General features: G+C 31.2%; 2 protein-coding genes across 4 annotated transcripts in view; one reads left to right on the top strand and one right to left on the bottom strand.

The window, feature by feature from the left end:
- The window catches only part of LOC142329747 (putative inorganic phosphate cotransporter), a 133,923-nt gene extending 113,634 nt beyond the window's left edge, over positions 1-20,289 (bottom strand). Inside the window, exon 1 of the mRNA XM_075374494.1 lies at positions 19,695-20,289. Within this exon, the coding sequence (XP_075230609.1) occupies positions 19,695-19,755 (61 nt within the window). The 5' untranslated portion in view covers positions 19,756-20,289. The remainder of the gene's footprint in view (positions 1-19,694) is intronic.
- Atg12 (Autophagy-related 12) overlaps positions 1-22,573 on the top strand; it is a 257,464-nt gene that overhangs the window by 122,755 nt on the left and 112,136 nt on the right. The gene's annotated exons all lie outside the window — the stretch shown is intronic.

The following is a 22,573-nucleotide window of genomic DNA, read 5'->3' as shown; positions in this document are numbered from 1 at the left end:
GGAGTTAAGCTTCCCTCATTACCCCTAACGCATGGACAAAAGATCAATCGGTAGGTAAGGATTTTCAAATACAGCCTATTTTGATGACAAATTGCCTGTACTAAGAATGATTATTTTAGAATATAAATTACGCTGCAGTTGCCACTACAGGTTGTTAACAAATTGGAAATTAATACGTAGATTAAACTGCGTATTTAAGTTTTTTAATTATGATTGGTAAAGTTTTTTATTTTACAATATACCGTATTTTTCGGTGAATAAGACGCTCGCTCTCCTATGTATAAGACGCACCCAAGAAATTTAATACAATTGTTTTGGAAAAAATCTAAAATTCAAAATATGATTAAAAAAAAAATTAAATAATTGGTAATTTTAAATAGTAAACTGATTTTTCAGAAACTTGCAAAACCCACGTCACTGTCATCTGAATCTTCTCTCTCATCAATGTCTTCATAAAATTTTTTTTCATCATCATCTTCATACAATAAATTATCTTCACTTCCATCAAGGGCGTTGCTAATTCCACATTTCAAGAAAGATTTAACAATAGTTTGTTCATTCACTTTCGACCAAGACGCCTTAACCCACTTGCAAACTTGAGAGATCGATGGCTTTTTCAGGGTACTCTGTAGTGTTAGCTGATGTACACCAGCATTCATCATCCACTTGTTCCACCATTCACTCATAAAGAATTTAAAGGGCTTATTTAATGATATATCAAGTGGCTGTAGTTGTGATATAAGTCCTGATACGACAACCAGTTCAGATTTGCACTCTTGGAATTTTTGTTTGATTGTTTATCTTTAGATAAGCCCGGAACTGATCAAATACAAGAAGAGCTTTTTTCTTCAGCAGTGCTCCATTCCTTCTTTTCCATATTTTGTCTATCCACACTTTCATCCATCCAACCTTTTTCATAAACATGTACAATCACTCCTGTTGATATTTTTTCTTTAGGCAGAGTCTTCCGCTTAAAAATTATCATTGGCGGCAGCTTCGTACCATCAGCACAAGCAAGAATTACAGTGTAGTGTGTTTTTTCATGTCCACTGCTATTGATTGTAATGCTTTTCTCACCTTTCTCAGCTACAGTTGTATTTGAGGGTACATCAAAAGTTAGGGGCGTTTCATTCATATTGGCTATCTGTCCTATTTCAAAATTGTAATTTTTTCGTTGTTGAATCATACACATATTTATGAAAGGAAATAATTTTGTCTTCATATTTTGACTGATTTTTGTTTTTGTACGAATAGAAAGTCCACTACGTTTCATGAAACGGTAACACCATGACGCACCAACTTTAAAATCTTCTATGTTACGATTACAGGCTACTTTGTATGTATACGAATCACTTTTGTTGAAACGGCAATTTCATTTTGCCGATTTTCTTGTACCCATTTTAAAACTTTGGTCTCGGGTTCTGGCCATTTTGCAACTTTACCACGTTACGCGCGCTTTTTTTATGCAAATTAAATAACATCTCCTTCTGACCACGCCAAGTTCTAATCATTTTTTTCTGTAGGCGGAGATCCAAAATGTAATTTAGTTTCCCTATTTCCGTGTCCTTTCGCATATTTTACAACCTGCAATTGGTAATTTGAAGTGTAATAATGACGCCTACTTTTTTCATCACTAAAAATTATCAAATTAACACAAACTATCGCAACACGTCAGCTCAGTACTGATAAACGTCTGTAACTGATTACTCGGGTAAGAAATTACGCAACTTAAAATGGGACTCCCCGTTCTGAGCCAATGACGTGCTAGAAGTTACGTGAAGGTCACGCATCAACTCGGTCGCGTCATTCATCCGCTGTAAAGATCTTGGAACATAAAATGGAGTGCGTATAACTTTGAATAGAGGAAACAATCTTTACCTACATTGTATAAGACACACCCCATTTTTAAGATGAATTTTTAAGGTATAAAAGTGCGTCTTATACACCGAAAAATACGGTATTTTGTTTTATGCTTTTATTATTTATGTTAGTAGAATCATTTAGAAGTGGTTATTGTGGAATAAAAGATGGTTGTGTAAATATTTAGGTGCAATACTCTTGATAAAAATTTACACTAAATATATTATACTTACGATTTTTAAACAGATTTTTAAAAAAACAGGTTTAAGATTTTAGAACCTAACACGTTTAAATTAAAAATTTATTTTGATATATTTTCATTATTTTTTTTTAATAATAGTTAACAGAATGTTTTATAGCAAAATTTAATTTATTTATTATATCATAATGTTTTAAAGTAAAAGGATCGTTAATACAATTTATTCCATAAAATTTATTAATTATAAAGATGCAAGTAGCACTGATTACCTTCTGGCTAATAGCTGAACGTGCGCTTGCTTCGTAAAGTAAGTTGTAATTTAAAAAAAAAATAAATAACTATAATATGCGTCCTCAAAAAACAATTTATGTTTTACGTACTAGCTAAATGTAAAAAACAGTTTTATTTAATATCAAAATTTATTATTTTCTGCGTTTTAGTGTCAATTTTTTTTTTCAAAATGAAAGTAAAAAAGCTTTACGATGTAAAGGAAATTATGAGTAAATGTTTTTTTTCCTCCGTATCGCAGTTTTAATTTTCCATAACATTGATAACAGATTACATTTAAAAAAAAATAAAAATAGCTTTAAGTATGTTTATATATCGATAAGTATTTATAAAAAAAATGACAATACAATTGTTTCTAATGCATGGCTTACACACACATACACCTGCAACTTAATTCATCATTTTATTTAAATACAATATTTTTTTGTTTATTTAATTCAATGATTCTAATTAAAGTCCGCGCGCATACCCTGTTTAATTCGCCCGGGTGTGGCGGTACTAGCGGCGACGGTCGGCACTAAATAAACTAACGTAATTTCACGGCTTACGTAGAACAAATTTCGCTTGTAAGATCGGCAGAATGTGTAGCCGCGAGGTTTAACGCACCGGGTACCGAGTCAATCGCGTTATTATTAATTTATTTAAATCTACCGCTCATCTATGACGTCACAAAATAGCAGTAGTTTAAAGCATTTTTTAGGGTGGGGGTGCGATTTTGCAAAAAAGACTTTTGAAAATATTATTTTTTTTAATTGTTAATAAATTTCTCTAAAACAAATATGACGAATTAGGCGAAATCTCGAGGTACTGATAATTTCTATTGAAACTGCTAATAATAATTGTCTGTTAAAAAAAAAGAGTAAATTCGTTTCAGAATCTAGCATAGGGGATTCATATGTAAAAACCTGAATGTAAATTCAATAAAATTCCTGTACTGCTCTAACAAATTTCTCTCACCTGTTTTCACTCTTCCTCCCATGATTATTGTGCCCGTTCAGTTCTCTTAATTTTCTAATTAAGTCATATTTATTAGATATAAAAGAAACTTACTTTGTCAATAATAAAGTTGAAAATCATCGCTCAATTACGATGTGGGATCGTTATACAATAGATTTTTTTTAAATTTTTAATTTGTTTTAAAATCGTTCGGTAATAGTTTCCATATTATGAAACCTTTATACTGTTTTATCCCCACTCCTAGAATTTTATACGTTGGCGGGGTTATCTCTTTTGTTGAAGGTTTATGCTGTCTTTATCTTTTTTGAGATAAGTTTTACCAAAGCAACCTATAAAAGAGGTGATGTGATGGAGGTTTAAACAGTTTCGATTCTTTGGATTAATTATATTTACTATTACTGTTAGATTTGCTTCGATCTCTGTGGCGGAGTGGCAGCATATCGGCATTACCGGATGGTCGCGTTGTAGCGGAATCGTACTGTATTACGTTTGATAAACCTAAACCTTGATTACAGTATTATACTGTCGAACCTCAATATCAAACTTCGATATTACGAATATTTCATTAATTAAAATTTTGTTTGGCCTGGAACCAAAGAAAATAAGTACCACTTATGAAATATCGTTGAAAAATTCTCAATGAGAACTTATTACTGCTGTTAAGAAAAGGTCCAAGATCCAGTTTTTTGGGGATTTCGGGCTTTTTTGGACACTTTTGGTTCAATCGATTGCAATCAAAAGGAGAGGTGCACAACTAGATGTTACAACAGTTATAAATCCAAAATTTCAACATCGTACTGCTAATCGTTTTTCTCTTATGCGAGATTCAGAGGTATGTACCTACAGACGTCACGCCGAAAGTAGTCAAATGGATTCAGGGATGGTCGTAATGGATATTTCCGTTGAAATCTGAAAACCGAATTTTTTTGCGATTAAAATTCTACTTTGTCACTTCGTACAAGGAAGTAACGATGACATTAAATTTAGTGCTTCACTGTGAGTTTAAGATAATTCTTTTGCTTTCCGTACCTAAATTGTACCGTATAGGAACCCTAAATATTATTGACCACGATCAATAATGACAGGTTCTTTTTATTGAAATTATAAAGCAAAAATTCCTAAGATTTAACCCGTTAACAATAAAATTCTAAGAAAAGATTTTAACACGTATTCTGCAGTTACCGTTACATTCTGCTTCTGCCTATACATTAAAGTAGTGGAATTATCCGAAATCAATTACTAACGCAGAGCATTAAAATTACCATGCAAACGTTTATTCATTTATCTAAACACACATTTACTGCAGCACGTAGACAAAACAAACAGAATTCTTAGAAAACTTTTAATATATTCTCCCTCTATTGTTCAGTGCATATATAGAGTTAAGCAATAATTTCACCTAGGATTAATTCAGTTGGCCTTTTTTTTACCTACGGGGCTACTGTTAGGTAATGCTTTAGAGGATGAGATGAATGACAATTTTTGTAGCGTATAAAAAGGATGAATAAGGATGATATGTATGAATGTAAATGAAGTGTAGTGTACAGTCTCAGTTCGACCATTCCTGAGATGTGTGGTTAATTGAAACCCAACCACCAAAGAACACCGGTATCCACGATCTAGTATTCAAATCCGATCTAGTATAAAAATAACTGGCTTTACTAGGACTTGAACGCTGGACCTCTCGACTTCCAAATCAGCTGATTTGGGAAGACGCGTTCACCACTAGACCAACCCGTTGGGTCTTAATTCAGTAGGTCTGCCTTTAGTCTGTATAACTCGCGTTATACTGTACTACTTCTGTTTCTTTACTGTTTCTTTAGTGTGCCGTATACAATGTCAAAACGGAAGTGCCTTAGTGTTTGGGAAAAAAATTAGCGTTATTCACAAAGATGTTAAAAAAAAGATATCGAGTAAAATTTTGGAATCCTACAAAATTCCATGGTCAAATTTAAAAAAAAACGTTCATTGTCAATAATTTTAAAAAATCAGGACGTGATACTACAAGAACTAGGCAGCGTAAAGAAAATCTAGTGAGAATAAAATTAAAATGTATATCGACAAAGCCATTTTAAAATAGATGACAGTGATGCACGAAAAATAGCTTCCGTTATCCGGGACATTAATTAAAGAAACAGCCCTGGAATTTGGAGGCGCAATAAGACACAAAGATTTGCAGGCCATCATAAGTACCTGAATGGGTACTTAGAGAAGTTGTCTTTTTTAAACTTCTCTAACTATCCATTGATGAAAGACATTGTGTATTCATAAAGTAATTTCTGATTGGAGGTGCAACTACCAGCGTGACTGAAACTTGGAAGCAGACTATGTTGAAATTTCGATTTTACGAAAACCTGTATTTGATGATTTTTCCCCCGGGATTCTCGATTTCGTTATCTAGAGGTTCGACTGTAATACCTCAAACTCAGATATCTTTTTCATTTGGAAGGCTAGTTCTGACCGTTACGAACAAATTGTTGGGTTATTTTTATTTTAATTTACATGAATTACTAATAAGGAAATCGCTTGTTAACGCGCCACATTATTCAATAAGCTAACCTAAATATTTATGTATTTTTAGGAATTGCTAAGTTTAGATCATTTTAATGGGATTGTAGAAAGTCTAACGAAACCACGGTGAAAAATTGATGCAGCTCTCCAAGATTCCGTATTTAGTGCTAGTCATTTCATTTCGGTGTACCCCATACATCCTACATCCCTAACAATTTTCTTTACATATTCCAAACGTTGCCTGCCTGCACAATTTTTTCCTTCTACCTGACCCTCTAATATTAAAGCGACTATTCCAGGATGCTTTACTATAAGCAAGTCTGTCTCTTCTTTTAACTATATTTTTCCAATTGCTTCTTTCTTATCTATTTGCCGCAACACCTCTTCATCTGTCACTCTATCCATCCATCTGATTTTTAACATTCTCCTATAGCACTACATTTAAAAAGCTTCAAATCTTTTCTTCTCAGGTACTCTGATCGTCCAAGTTTCACTTCCATATAAAGCGACGCTCCAAATATATACTTTCAAAATCTTTTCCTGACATTTAAATTAATCTTTTATGCAAAGAAATTATATTTCTGACTGAAAGCTCGTTTCGTCTGTGCTATTTGACATTTTATATCGCTCCTGCTTCGTTCATCTTTAGTAATTCTACTTCCCAAATAACAGAATTTCTTCTACCTTCATAATCTTTTCTCTTCCTATTTTTACATTCAATGGTCCATCTTCATTATTTCTACTACATTTTATTACTTTCGTTTTGTTCTTGTTTATCTTCATGCGGTAGTTCTTGCGTAGGACTTCATCCTTGCCGGTCATTGTTTCTTCTAAATCGTTTTTACTCTCAGCTAGAATTACTATATGATCAGCAGATCGTAGCATCTTTATCTTTTCACCTTGTATTGTTACTCCGGATCTAAATTATTCTTTAACATCATTAACTGCTAGTTCTATGTAAAGATTAAAAAGTAACGGAGATGGGGAACATCCTTGTCGGACTCCCTTTCTTCTTACGGCTTCTTTCTTATGTTTCTGTAAATGTTAGCAATCGTTCTTCTATCTCTGTATTTGAACCCTAATTTTTTTTAAATGCTGAACATTTTATTCCAGTCTACGTTATCGAATGCCTTTTCTGGGTCTATAAATGCATAGTCTATAAGTGCCGTCGATCTAGCAATACTTTTCTCTGAAAGTTAAGTTTCAGCCGTTTCCCGAAATATCATTTTTAATTTAATTTTTTTTTTGGAGCCCTGTTATATTTTTTCTAATTTTTTATTTTTTATAACTATTTACAATAGGTATTAGTATAATAATAATCACTACAATATATTATTTAAGTTAGGGAAAACAACTACCTTACAATAAAAATAATTATAAATAAATACTGCGACGTTTTTCATCAGAAAGCGGTTGTGGTTGAATTTCTCAATTTCGTCATCTTCAGAGCCACTAACGGAACTGGAAGATGAACCAGACGATTCTTCTAAACTTAAAATTATGTTGGCGGGAATTTCTCGTTTTATGGCTTCATATGTAACTCCTCTAATATATTGCACCGCTTTTCTCTAGTCTTGAGGGGTTACGCTATTTATTCCTTGAGATGTAATTTCTTCTACTGTAAACTTTTTAATATTTTTTTTTACTTATATTTTGACGTGAATCCATATAATTTCAATCGCATTGAAGTGACAATGATAGGGAGACAATCGGATGACTTTATGACCTGCATCTTTTGCCGTTTCATAGGTAGGTCTTCAAGGTTTTTCCCAGAATAATTTCCAAAAGTTGTCCTTTGGTCATCGAATAGTCTTCGTTAACTCCACGTGAAACTAGCCGATCGATCAACTCATTTTTTCCGATTATCGTTAGTTTGTGCTTTATCCAATTGCACCGAGCCATATGAAGCACTGTCTATTACTATGATGCTACTCGGTTTATATTTTTTCAAAAACGTTTCTTTGAACAGTTTTGTCCGCATTTCATTATTCAGTAGTCGTTCGTTTTCTTTAATGTAAACATTAATAGCGCTTCGTTCAGAAACCCATCAACTGTTCCGGCATGACAGACAAATTAATCGTCCACCTAGACTGACAGGCACACCGTCAAGATCGTCATCAGTCCATGCTTTTGAGCTTAAGTGGTTTGTATTAACCAGAGTTTCATCGAACCAAACATTTTCATTAAAATTAACGTCTTCATTTTAGCTTCATAAAAATACTACAATGTATTTGTAAAAATACTACGATGTATATGTAAAAATATTACCATCTCGTCTTTCAAGTAGTTTTCCTGCTCTTAATTTTTTGGTACTTTAAGCCGATATTATGCAAAACTTTTAATAAAGACGAGTATTTCCTCAACGTCCCGAAGTGAAATTAATAACTTCTTAGTTGGATATTCTTTCTTCGATTAGTAGTTGTAAATCTGTCGGCGAATGGCATCGGCTGCAAACGTATCTAAATCGGTTACTGGAGAATTCTCCACTTGCTGGCCCGATGTTGATAATTTGGACGAACCTTTCTGCACAGTTAAAGACTTCTCTTTAGTAATATTACTAATTTTAATAACAGCAGCAGTACGTTCTTTATATTTTTGTAAAGTAATTAAAGATTCATTTTTTTCTGAAATACTTTTTGATTCATTCTCAAACAATTCTCTTACGCTGCATACCATTTCCCGCGCTTGGCTATGAACCGTTAAAACGTGACCAAAAACTGCCCTGTCACGAACAGGACCTATATAGATGGCGTATATAAAATGACTAAATCGGACACGGAAAAGCAATCAAGTACATAAATATGAATTCCACTGGTGTAATATCGGTATTGGTTTTTACAAAGTATACTTATATATTATTATAGAACAAATTTATATTTTATCTAGAAATTAATCTTGTAGAAGAAGCAGGTGCCGATTCAGAAAAATGTCTAAAGAATTAATTTTTAGACGAAATTATATTTTACTTTTTAGCCATTTTTTAATCGGGTCCATTTTATTTAATAATTATTCTAAATCTCATTTTATCCAAGCAGACCTCTTTTTTTATCTTTATCTTTTGAAGTTCCTGTTATATCTGCTTTAAGTATCCTGTTTACATTTTTTGTTTCCACAATTTGTCAAAAATTTATTTATTTAGTAATTTTGGATTCATTCGGATTCAGTTTTAGTTTCTTGTTTTTTCTGGGACCGTTGATTCTTCTTAGGATTTTCATTTAGATTTTTAAGAAAGGTTTTAGGCCAATCAAATTTGCTGTCTTAATTCCTTATAAAATCAAAAATTTCTGTATGTATAATACTGCTAAAGTAAAATTAAAAATCTCAATCAAATAAGGTTCTGAAGTTTAGTAAAGCGTAAATCTTATATATCCACTCTATATAAAATGAACGTTTGTGTGTTGGTTTGTCCCGTATGTTTTCCTATACCTTTCATCCGATTGCGATGAAACTTTGGTGAGTTGTACGCACGCCCGCAAAGGTTTCTGAATTAGTTTGGACCCGCTAAATGGCGCTGGGGTCGAGATATTTGGAAAAATTGTATTTATGGTCCGATTTGGCTCATTTTGAGAATATATATTAGTTACGTGAAAATAAGTATTTTTGCAAAAAAATACTTATTTTACCTATTACCTATTATTATACCTGTTATCTCGTCGGTGTCGAGATATTTACGAAACAAACAAACAAATATACAAACTTGTTCGTATGTGTGTCCGTTATAGACTAAACAACTACTGTACCGGTTTACGCGCGTGAAAATCGGAAAAGGGAAAACCAGGAAAAAGGGATAATGGCTAAATTTTGTGAAATACTGTGTAATGTTCAGTTTTTTAATGTTCTATCAAACTTTTAATTGTGTTCATTTAATCTATATATACTCAAATCTAGCAATAGCAAAGCATTGCCGGGTCTGCTAGTAATGTACGAGGTGTGATAAAAAAATACGGTGAATGAATTTTTGTAGCGGCAACTGCTGATGCTACATCCATATGCTGTAATTTGTCAAATAGCGTGATCAACTGAGACAGGCAGGGACAAATTGTAACTCGTTCGAGCTTGCCAGTCAGCTGCCAGAGCCGCTAGAGTGAGGTTGTGTTTATCGTGTCTGTCGCGCAACATAGATTTTGAAAATCATGTGTCAATTTGCACGGAGTTGAAGGGTCGTCTTCATGGCCAAAATTGTAACTAGAGATGAAAGTTGGGTCTATGGCTATGACCAAAATGCAGAGTTCCCAATGGAAAACCAGTTCATCTCCTCGCCCTAAAATGCACGTCAGTCAAAATCCAACATCAAGGTCATGCTCGTTGTTTTTTTTTATAGTGAGGGCATAGTGCGATCAGAGTTCGTTCCAAGGGAAACAACAGTAAACTCTGAATTTTATAAGGGTGTACTGCAACGTTTGCGAAACGACGTACGAAGAAAGCGACCAGAAAAATGGACCAATGGCTTCCTTCTTCACCACGACAACGCGCCGTGTCACACCTCGCTTCTCATTCGCGAGTTTTTGGCCGAAAAAAGTGTTCCTGTCTGTCCACAACCGCCATACTCACCGGACTTAGCACCATGCGACTTTTGGCTCTGCCGGAAAATTAAAACTGTGCTTAAAGGAAAACGTTTTGACACCATTGCTGACATTGAGAGGGCCACGACCGGACAGCTGAAAGCCCTTCCGAAAGACGCCTTCCAGAAATGTCTCCAGCCATGGAGTCAACGTTGGGATAAGTGCGTTGCTAGCCAAGGACAGTACTTTGAAGGAGATTAAATCGAATTCTATGTAACCTTATTACTTTTTTTAATAAAAAATTATTCACCGTATATTTTGATCACACCTCGTATATTTTTACATATCTGGTCGGTGAGTCGATCCGGAAGAATTAAAGTTTAATATAAAAGATTTTCCTGTTAAATAATTTTTTGTATTTTACAACCAGCGACCCACTGGTATCCAGTATAACTCGACGAAGCTATCGCATCAGGTACATTTAACGGCGTTTGTATATACCGGTAATAATAATAATAATGCTATTGTCCACAGTTAACCTTGATGAAGTCGTCAAGATAAGTAATCCACCTCTTTCTTCCTAGGTGCAATTTTTATTTCTTGATAAATTATAACAATATTAACAAGAATACAAAATTCTGTTAATATTGATTTATTAAGATTTTATGTATTTTAATTTTAAAATAATAATAATGGCAATATTCATAAAATGAACTTTTTATTGTTTATAATGGTTTGATACAAAAATATTTAAATAATATTTATTTTTAATAGTTAAAGTTCTATTTTAATTATAAATATAAACTGAAAAAGGTAATTAATTAGTTGTTAATAATTAAAATAATAATTTTGGTTACAAATATAGATCCATTTATTTATTTTTATACACGTTATAAATATTTACAAATTATTAAAAAAGAAATTCCGAGAAAAAATTTCGCTATTATTGGGAACCAACATCATTGAGTGAGCTGGGTTCATTAACAGATCAAAAACATTTTTAGTTTTACATTTCAATTGACACAAGTGCATTCAGAATTACGTAATCCCCGTAATTATCTGTGTATTGATGACAAGTAATATTCGAAAGCTAATATATTACTAAGTGTTTACATTAACGGTAAGTGTAATTAAATAATTATTTTTCATAATAATTATATTTCCATATAATTATAAGATACAAGTGATTTATGTACTAATATAATTTACAGAACTTTTTATGCAAACATTTTTACTTCCTTGTATGAAGAAAAGGAAGTATTGTGATCACGAAAAATTTAGGTTTTCTGATTTCAACGGAAATATCCCTTTTGACTAGTTTCGGCGTGACGTCTATACGTACATATCTCGCACAACCCAAAAACGATTAGCCGTAGGATGCTGAAATTTTGAATTTAGAACTGTTGTAACGCCTAGTTGTGGATCTCCCCTTTTGATTGCAAAATAAACTGGACCAAAAAAGCCCAAAATTAAAAAAAAATTGATTCTGGACTTTTTCTTAACTGCAGTAAGAAGCTTTTTTCTATTCAGAGCTTTTCAACGTTATATCTTAAGCGGTATTTTTTATCATTGGTTCCAGAGTTATAGCCAAATAAAATTTTAATTAATGAAATATTTGGATCTTACAAGGGGAAGGCACATCGGTTTGAATCAAACTTCATCTCCTTTGTTTTTTATTTCAATTTTTTTTTAAATTAAAATATACTGATTTATGAATAGTTTAACCTCCAATTGTAAAAAAATTTACAATAAATAATAATTCAATAATAACAATAAAAAAAATATCAGAAGTTATTAATGAAATAAAATTTTATGTTGTTTTAATTTAACTTTAATTTGGCTGTAACTCTGGAACCAATTAAAATAAGTACCACTTATGTTAATCATTGAAAAGCTCTGAATGACGGGTTATTACTGCAGTTAAGAAACAGTACAAAATCCAAAACTTTTGGATCAAAAGAGAAGGTCCACAACTAGATGTTACAACAGTCCTAAATCCAAAATTTCAACATCCTACGGCTAATCGTTTTTCAGTTATGCGAGATACATACGTACAGAAGTCACGCCGAAACCAGTCAAAAAGGATTCAAGGATGGTCAAAATGGTTATTTCGTTGAAATCTGAAAACCAAAATTTTTTTCAATCACAATACTTTCTTCGTACAAGGAAGTAAAAATCGATGGTGGGGAAGAATTCAGGGCGACTACGCCCTGGACTTTTCCCCTTACATAAACACCCCAATTTTTCAGATTGTTTTTACCAGTGATGATGTTCTTTGCCGACTATCAGATCGAAGGAAAATGTACAACAAATTGAAGAGGCTTTTCAGCGAAGCTAGAAAAAGGCCACTCGACGCGCTAGCCGAGAGCTTACAATCCCTCATATGAAACTGTTTGATCTAATAAGTCGACGCTTACATTTCAGGCCGTACCGATTACAACCGGTATAAACTCTTCGTATAAGTGCTTAAAAATTTCTGTGATACGCTCTTTGTTGATATGAAGGATGACAGGTTCTTACCGCGGTTAATGTTTAGCGACCAAGCGCTAAAGTTTTAGGCAACAATGTTCGTAAATCGGGACTTGAGAATCCTCACGAGATCATACAGCAGGAACGAGATTCACCCAAAGTTAATGGTTTTTGTGCGGTTTCGTTTACAAAGATGTATGGTCCTTTCTTTTATTGAATTAAACACAACAAAATCAGGCATTCTTATCGTGAGATGCTCCAAAACCTATGAAGAGTTCGTTTTTCAGCAAAATGAGCCCCGACACTTCGGCAAAATGTAGTTCGTCGGTTTCTAAATGTAACATTGCTTTAACGCTGGATAGGGCATACGGGAGTCCAAGACTTGGCACTACTACAATCTTGACCCCTAAATTCCCGAGACATTATATCTTCTGACTTTTTTTTGTGTGGAAATATATGAAAAAATGTGTTGATGTCCCACATTATTAGCTGCTTTTTTAGATGAGCTGAAATCCAGGATCACAACTCCAGTAACTTCTGTAACATAAACTGTCTGCAACGCGTTGCAGAAAAATTCAACTAACGTCTTAATGTTTTCAGTGCAGCAAATGGAGGGCGTATAGTACTTGTAACTTGGTAAATGAGATTTTAAACAGTTTCGAATAGCAGTTAATTCGCCCTGTAATTGTAAAGCATTTTTATTATGAAATATATCTGTTTGAAGTCGGATCATTCTTTTTGATACATCGTATAATATTTATAATAAAGTAGTAGTTTAAGTAGGTGTGGAGAGCAAAAACTAAAAAACCTACATCGTGATGACATAGAAATTTTAAAGAAAGCTTTCAGGAGCGTTTACGAGTATACAAAAAAATGTAATTATCCTGATCACATTAAGCATAATAAACACGCATTTTCAAATAAAAAAACATGGAAGTATCGGACATTTAAATTTCTTAATATCGAAAAATAAACATAACTATAAAAATTCCTTTTGGCACGCTGGAATGCGGTGGTAGATTTCGCCGGTGTTAAGTAGAGGATAAAAAAAATATTTCTTCCTTAAAATTAAGAAAAATTTCAAATTTACTCAATACAACAATGGTTGCATGTGAAAAAAGTTACGTATGTTTAGCATACGACAAGCCCTTAACCCACTGGATTGGTCTAGTGGTTAACGCGTCTTCCCAAATCAGCTGATTTGGAAGTCGAGAGTTACAGCGTTCAAGTCCTAGTAAAGACAGTTATTTTTACATGGATTTGAATACTAGATCGTGGATACCGGTGTTCTTTGGCGGTTGGGTTTCAATTAACCACACATCTCAGGAATGGTCGAACTGAGAATGTACAAGACTACACTTCATCTACACTCATACATATCATCCTCATTCATTCTCTGAAGAATTATCTAAACGGTAGTTACCGGAGGCTAAACAGGAAAAAAAGAAGAGCATACGACAAGCCCATCTTACAATTCCAGCAAAATTTTGGTCATCCTTGCCGTAAGGGTTGATCATATCAATATTTGTTTCATACAAAGGTTTTAGGTAATGAGGACTAACAACCACTTTATACCGATTCCATACTATGCCTATTAAGGGAGGTTTGATTTTGTTTGTCTTCGAGGTCCCATTTTTTCCACCCCCTGGGCTAATGGTTGGTGTTATAAAAAATATTATTTACATAAATTTTAGGCCCTTATCGAAAAAATAGTAGAAACTTTAAACGAATTCGATATTTTACTTAAGAAAGTTATAGCGATTTTTTGTTTTTTTTTAGTAAGTCCCCTCCATTTCCATTCCCATGTTCCGATTTTGGCCGTTAACGAACTCGACCAAGATTTTCGACGAGTTATTTTTAAGGACAAATTTAAAAGTGATTGGCGCAAAATTACGGCAGGTATCCTGTCGACAAGAAGTGAAATATATATAAATGTGTATATATATATATAAATAAACTTTTGAGCTGACGGTGGTTTTGGGATCTGAGGCTGTGAAACGCGAAGATATGTCGAAACTTTTCGGAAGTCGAATCATGGTACACATAACAATAGGTAGCTTTCTTATGAAATCTACCTAAAACATTAGATTGCCCAAAAATATAATGAAATAAATTATTTTATAATTTTTTGATGGGTTTTCTTAAAATAGGATAGATAATTCATTCAGTTTGAAAAATATATATTTTACGTAAAAATAAGAACAATAACTTATTTTTAATTATTAAAGATCTTTTACTGATTTTGAATAAAAGTCCATTTAAAATCATGACCTCGTTTATATTACAGTAAAGACCTTAAATTGTAAAATATCACGTCATTATTTTCAAGTCATTTAAAAATAAAGTGATGCGTTAATATTAAAGTGTAAGCTGCCTTATCCTATTCATATTGTATTATAATAGAATGTAATATTAAATTTAATATTGTTTTTCATATTATAATTTAATATAAGCTATCATTACAAGTGTATTATTCGTATTTTTTTTTTATAAATTTTGTTTTTATAATATAGGCATTTTTAATATTATTATGTTCTATAAAATGAAATGTTTTATCTCTTTAATTTTTAAATAGCAAATGTAATAATATTTTGTATAACTTTAGACCGGATCACTCGTTTATAATTCTATTTTATAATATGACGACATTTGAAGAATATAAATAACAAATATACATGTATGTAACCTTTTACTTCAGGGTTATTAACTTTTTTTTCTGTTTAGCCTCCGGAATAACCGTAAGGTATTATTTCAGAGGATGAATGAGGATGACATGTATGAATGTAAATGAAGTGTTGTCTTGTACAGTCTCAGATCAGCCATTCCTGAGATGTGCGGTAAAATTCCAACCACCGAAAAACACTGGTATCCACTATATAGTATTCAAATCCGTAAAAAAATTGTTCTTGCCTTTGCTAGGATTTGAACCTTAAAACTCTCGAATTCGAAATCAGCTGCTTTGCGATGACGAGTTAACCACTAGACCAACCCCCGGTGCGTTTACAGATTAAGCCTGTTACTCTACAAGATTTGCGAAATCGAATGGTTAGCAGTGAATTCAATAACAAGGGACCAGTTACCAAAAAAAATAATTTGGGACCAATTAAAATAATTAACTGTTATTTATAAATTTCGATTTTTACATCCTTGTATGAAGTAAAGGAAGTATTGTGATGGCGAAAAATTTCGGTTTTTATATTTCAACGGAAATTTCCATTTGACCATCCGTGAATCAATTTTTACTATTTTCGGCGTGACGTCTGTACGTGCGTATGTATATTGCATAACTCAAAAACGATTAGGCGTAGAATGTTGAAATTTTGGATTTACGACTGTCGTAACATCTAATTGAGCACTTCTTCTTTTGATTGCAATAGACTAGAACCAAAAGTGTCCAAATTAGCCCAAAATCCAATTTTTTGGGAATTTGGAGGTTTTCTTAACTGCAGTAATAAGTTCTCATGGCGAGCTTTTCTACGGTATATCATAAGCGGTACTTATTTTCATTGGTTCCAGTTATAGCCAAATAAAATTTTAATTAAAGAATTCTTTGGCTCTTACAAGGAGAAGGGACATCGGTTCGAATCCGACTTCATGTACTTACTTTTTAACATTTTAAAAAATTTTTAATACATTGATTTATTAATAATTATTAACTGTAAAAAAAATTACAAAAATAATTATAAAAAATGTATGAAAAAATATCAGATGTTATTAATGAAATAAAATTCTATGTACTTTTAAAAATATGTATATGTAATTTAATAGGTGTTCAAGGAAGTCAAGTGGTGATCACATCAGATTTTTTTTATTAGGGAAATAATATATTTAATTTAAATTATCCCACATTCATTTATAATATTTATTCAAATGACAGTCCTAAAACCATTTTTTTAACTATCTGCCACATATTATAGCAGCAGAATAGTAGATTTTATATCAATTACTGAAATTGTACTGTGTTGTATTTTCGAAAGTATTTTGAATTATGTTTTTAATTGCATTGTATAAACGAACATTTTGCAAAAGATATCTAAAAATTGTAAATTTAATAGTTTATATGAATCTGAAAGAGTCGCAGAACTGCATTTTTAATAGTTTTCGAAAAATCTGGTGTAAATCATAAAAGATTGGAGTCGAAAAACATACTATATTATGTTAAAGATCTCTGTGCAGTACAACTAGAACAATACAGCCTTGTATTGGGTCTTCTTCCCAGAAAGTGGCTAGGGTGGGCAGAGACTTCTGAGACACTCCGAGGTGACTGTGTTTTACTAAGCGGCGGGGACCGGTTACCTTGGGGGTGTTTAAAAAAAAAAAACCTTGTTGAAATACGGGGAAGGCCACCAGAAACGTTGTTCTTCGGGCAGAATGCTGTATCCACTTCATTTTCAGCAATTTATTTAATTATTTATAAGTCAATTTACCTTAATGTTTGAAATCTTTCGAAAATATTTAATTCTTTTGTTTTTTACTATTAAAAGTTTTGTCCTGTTAGTACCTAGTTAAAATCTGCCTCGTTTTGATATGTTTTGTTTTTTTTAAACTTCGAAATTTTTACGTTTGTATTTCATTTCCATGAACTTTATCAATACTGTTTTACTCAGAATAAAATTCTCTACCAAATTAAAACTTATATGTGTTTATTACCGTTTAACAAAGTTAATTTTACGCCAATCATATGAACTTTCTTCTTTATTTCACCGTTATCCATGAAAGTCTGAAAGCCTTTGTCCATGTTCTGAAAGTTTGTTACATTCTTCACGAGTCATTCTGTATATATGCATATGTATACGTGCATATATATAAATATAGATTTTTTTTTAAATCGTTTAAATTAAAATTAATCGCAATAACTTAAGACTGTAGTTTAAAAATGAAAATTGAATACCTAATTTCAACTTTTTTTTCCTTATTCCAGGGAAAATAATTCAGTGGTTATTGTAATTCGATAACAGTACGTTTACTAGTTTTAAATTCCTAATCATAATTAAAAGTTTACGTAATTTAAAATCGTAACATATTTTTGAATTGAATGTTATTGTTACTTTTTACAGAGTTGCAGAGAATCCAGTCGCGAGCTAACAATGACACAGATCATATCACGAAGTAATTAAAATACATTAGAAATATGTTCTACTGATAAAAATATGGTAAAATATATGATAAAAATTTGGTAAACTCTCCGAAAAGATTTTTTTTTACTTCCTTGTACGAATTAAAGGAAGTATTGATTACGAAAAATTTCGGTTTTCAGATTTCAACGGTAGTATTTATTTTGACTATCCCTAAATCTATTTTCATTAGTTTCGGCGTGACGTCTGTATGTACGTACGTATGTACCTCGCATAACTAAAAAACGATTAGTCGTAGAATGTTGAGGTTTTGGATTTTAGGACTCTTATAACATCGAGTTGTGCACCTCCTCTTTTGATTGCAATTGATTGGAACAAAAGTGTTTAAAAAAGCTCAATATCCTATTTTTTTTGGATTTTGGACTTTTACTTAATTGCAGTGATAACCCTTCATTTAGAGATTTTGTACGCTATATCATAAGTAGTACTTATTTTCATTGGTTCCAGAGTTATAGCCAAATAAAATTTTAATTAACGAAATATTTGGGTCTTACAAAGGGTTCGAATCAGACTTCATCTCCTTTGATTTTTTTAAATTTAAATATATTGGTTTACTAATAATTATTAACTTGTGATTGTAAAAATAATTCTACAATAAATAATAATTCAATAATAACAATAAAAAAAATTTTTGAAAATATATGAGAAGTTATTAATGAAATACAATTTTATGTACTTTTCATTTTAAAAAATTGTGTATATGTAATTTTATAGGCGTAAGTAATGTGGTGTCCACATCAGCTTCTTTTATTTACGTAAAGTACCCAAATGTTAACGAAATATGCCACTAGAAATTAATTTATAAATTTATCCTAATTTTAACGAGATAAGCTATAAATTCAAATAAAATTATCCAAACTCAAATTATATTTTTATTATTTCTTATTCAAGATTAGTGTTTTTATTTGAAAAAGCCATAATAGGACCACCATTATAAATATATAAAATATAAATGGACTAATTTAAAAATAAATTAACCTAGGTCATCTTATAATTATAGTCTAACCAAACTTAACCTACGCTCGCTAACCCTGACTAGCGAGCGAAGCGATCGTCTTATCGGTTACGCGACCATCACTTGCAATTTATTTAATACCGAAATTGTAAATATAATCTAACCAAACTTAACCAATCCTCGCTTCGCTCGCTAGTCAATGTTGGCGAGCGAAGCGAGCGTAGTTTAATTTTGGTTAGATTATATTTATAATTACAACAAGAGCAAGGTTAATTTATTCATAAATTAGTCCATTTATATTTTATTTTGTATATTTATAGTGGTGGTTGTATAACCCACGAGACCTTAAGGTTCAAAGAGTTTGAATGGTGTTATTTGTATTTACCGTGTGGATTTATAGCTAGACATTAGGTTTTTTTTTCATAAAATTAGCTTATATTTACAAAATTTCAGTAATTAGTTGCACTTTATTCTGGAAATTTGGGAAAAGTTTTTCAGTAGTTCTAATTTAAAACAAAGATTTTTTATCTTTAAAACGTTTTTTTTCTTAATTTCATCAATAGTAATAAACGTTGCTAAATTTTCTTTACTTTTAATACATTTTGTATAAAAAAAAAAAAATAATAAAATTAAATGATGAAGATTTTAAGATTTTTTAATACAAATTTGTATTTTACTATGATTTTATCATTTACAATTTTTAAAGTAGAAGATTGTTAACTAAAAAATAAATAAATTATTAAAGATTATAATACTAAAAAAAGAAATATATATATATAAATAAATATAAAATAAAAATAATTATAATATAAACATACCTTTTCCTAATTTTTCTCTCCACGACACTATGTGTTCAGTTTTATCAGTTATAGTTGCCATCTTATTAAAACAATGTATTAATAAATAAATAAATAAATAACTTAAAAAATAATATATTAAATAAATTAATTTAAAAAAAATCACAAAATAGATAAATTAAAATATCACTTAATTTATCTCGAAAATTATACTATTAAATCACATTTCATTTTTCATAAAATTATTTATTTATTTTTTTTAATTTATGTTTTTATAAAATCACCAAAATTTATTAATTTAATAAATTTATTAATATTTAATTAACGCCATAAAATATTATTTTTATTTTTTTCACGAATTGTTGAGGTTATGTGGTGATGACCTCACCCCCAACAAAAATTCTTATAATTATTGTTTTTATATATTTTCTTTTTGTTACTTATTTATTGTACACAACACATAGCACGACCGGTACGTATTAGTTGTTCCTTCGGTCTGGACTGACTGTCGAGTAGTGACGAGCGACGTTCTACGGAGCTTGAAGCCAGCCAGCATACTACTAGCTTGTTAGGTTGCAGGGAGCGAGTAGTAAAGCGATATTGTTGCCCTCTAACATACTAGTCACGTGACTAATATTCAGTGTTATGACTGCAATAGAGATTAGCAGTAGTAATAATAATATTTTCGCTCCCTTACCCTCTTATAATAGTAATGCGTTGTAATAACTATACGTTCAACATTTTTCATTAATATTCATTGATACTTAACTGCTGCTACATAATATAATTATATAGGTGAGCGCAATATAATAAATAGTTGATAAAAAGCCAGTAGTAATAGTGCATTGTTTATAATACTAACTGTACGCTTATTTATTTTTACATTAAGCTATTCTAAGATAATATTTAAAAAGTTTCTAAGATATGTCTATTATTGGATTATTACCATTATTATTGTTTATAATTATTTAAAAAAAAAAGAAAATGTGTTTCTTAGAAATAGAAATGATGGAACCAAGAAATATATTATCTATTAGAGGTTATTTACTTTAAACATTAAGAAACGCTCAATGTAATATTATTTTAAAACTATCTTAATTCCCCCTTTTTTTACTTATTTACGTACCGATACTCTTCTATCACCCTTTATCCTTCAGTGTAACAAAATGAAGAAGTGTACCCTTGAAAAAAAAAGAAGCCGTATAATTTATTTAACCTTTGAAGACTCTCGTAACGCAACGCTAAACCCCTTTTCCATTAGCGCGTAACATAATTTTTTTAGGGTTAACGACACCTAATAATAACTATTATCATCAAAAAATAAACTTTATTTCTTAATATAATTTATAAAAAAAAAATAAATAATTTGATAAATACATAGGGTGTATTACATAGGGTTATTGGATTTGATTTTTGATGGAATTTCACAGGGTTAACAAGTAAAATTAGGTTGTACGTAATAAATAATCATGGAAGTATTGTTGAGGTTAGGAGATTGTTACAGGCTGGAGAATTGAAATTAATAGAGAATCAAACCGGTGAAATGACCGGAGAGGAAAAAACCGCAGAATCTCTTTACATCTAAAGCTGTAGAATTCCTCTTATATCTAAACTAGGTAGTATTTCTAAGAAAGTAGATATGTCTATCACGCTATCGGTAGTTGTACCTCCCACGCTTCTCATTGCCGCTTTGCTGTTAATTAATCTTTATTCCCGCTTTTCAACTAGAAGATTATTTGTTTAATAATAGAACTGTACAAGAAGCTCAATGCAATAGTTTACTGACGAATTATTTTTTCCTACCTGGTTAAATTTATGTGACAACGAAAAAAGTCTGATGTAAAAAAAAAAAAAATTAAATAATTATTAAATATTTTAAAAGGTGTCAGAAAATGTATGCATATAGAAATTTTTAGGTAGTTGTACAGTATTGTAAATACATTTTTTACCTTATATAAATTAATCATGAAAGTAATAAAATTTTATTAAAATTGAAATTGCAATGGTGTTTTTTTAATAATAACAATTTTTTTTTAAATATGTTAATAATTAAATTAAATCTGAAAGGCTAATTTTTGTAAAATAAAAAAGAAATTAATGAAATTAAAATAAAATAAATTTAAAGTAAAACTAATGGCGGATTGGTTAGCGTCTCAGCCTTTCATTCGTTGATCCTGGGTTCGAATCCCGGTAAGTATGGCATTTTTCATAACCTACAAAAGTCCATTTCCATATCCCACGTCCAAGCTTCAAACTTTTGCGGCGACATCATAAAGCAAAAAAAAAGTTAGTAAAATAAAAATGTATAATTAAAAAAAGTAAATTAATAACTTAGCCGAGAGAGTGCTCTGTCGAATTTTATATGAAAAATAATTATTAAGGATAGGATTCCAAAATTAAAAGACGCACTTATAATTTTAAGTGATAGTAAATGGTGCTTATTCTTAGAAAAGTTCCGAAATTTTGACCAGAACAGAAGTACTTTAGAAACATATCCTTCTGATGAAATTAAAGAAAAGAAAAACGTTTTCATAAACGTATTGCGGAAAACTCTTTGGGTTTTTTTGGGGAAGTTATAACTACCGTATGATTAAGTCCAAATTTTATCGTTTAAGTACGTCTCCTAATTCAAGTGTACTTTTTTTCTTTTCGTCCTGACCACTACGGATCACGTTTGCGTAGGTTTGACTTCTTTTTCTTTTCCCAAATTCATTCTTTTGCTCTGTTATCGCTTTTCTTCCTTCCATCATTTAAGATTTATATTCTTCTTTTATTTTCTCTGTAGAAAGGTAGATTCTCGAATCACTTTTCTAAATTTATCTTTCAAATCCTTAGAAATGTTTAATTTTTCTGGATCTGTTTCTGTTTCTTTAAACAGGTCGGTATTTGTGGCTCTGTTT

Source organism: Lycorma delicatula, chromosome 9 (assembly GCF_047948215.1).
Source record: "Lycorma delicatula isolate Av1 chromosome 9, ASM4794821v1, whole genome shotgun sequence".
Taxonomy (NCBI): domain Eukaryota; kingdom Metazoa; phylum Arthropoda; class Insecta; order Hemiptera; family Fulgoridae; genus Lycorma; species Lycorma delicatula.
The sequence above is the reverse complement of the archived record's forward strand: the minus strand, read 5'-3'. Positions and strand labels throughout refer to the sequence as shown.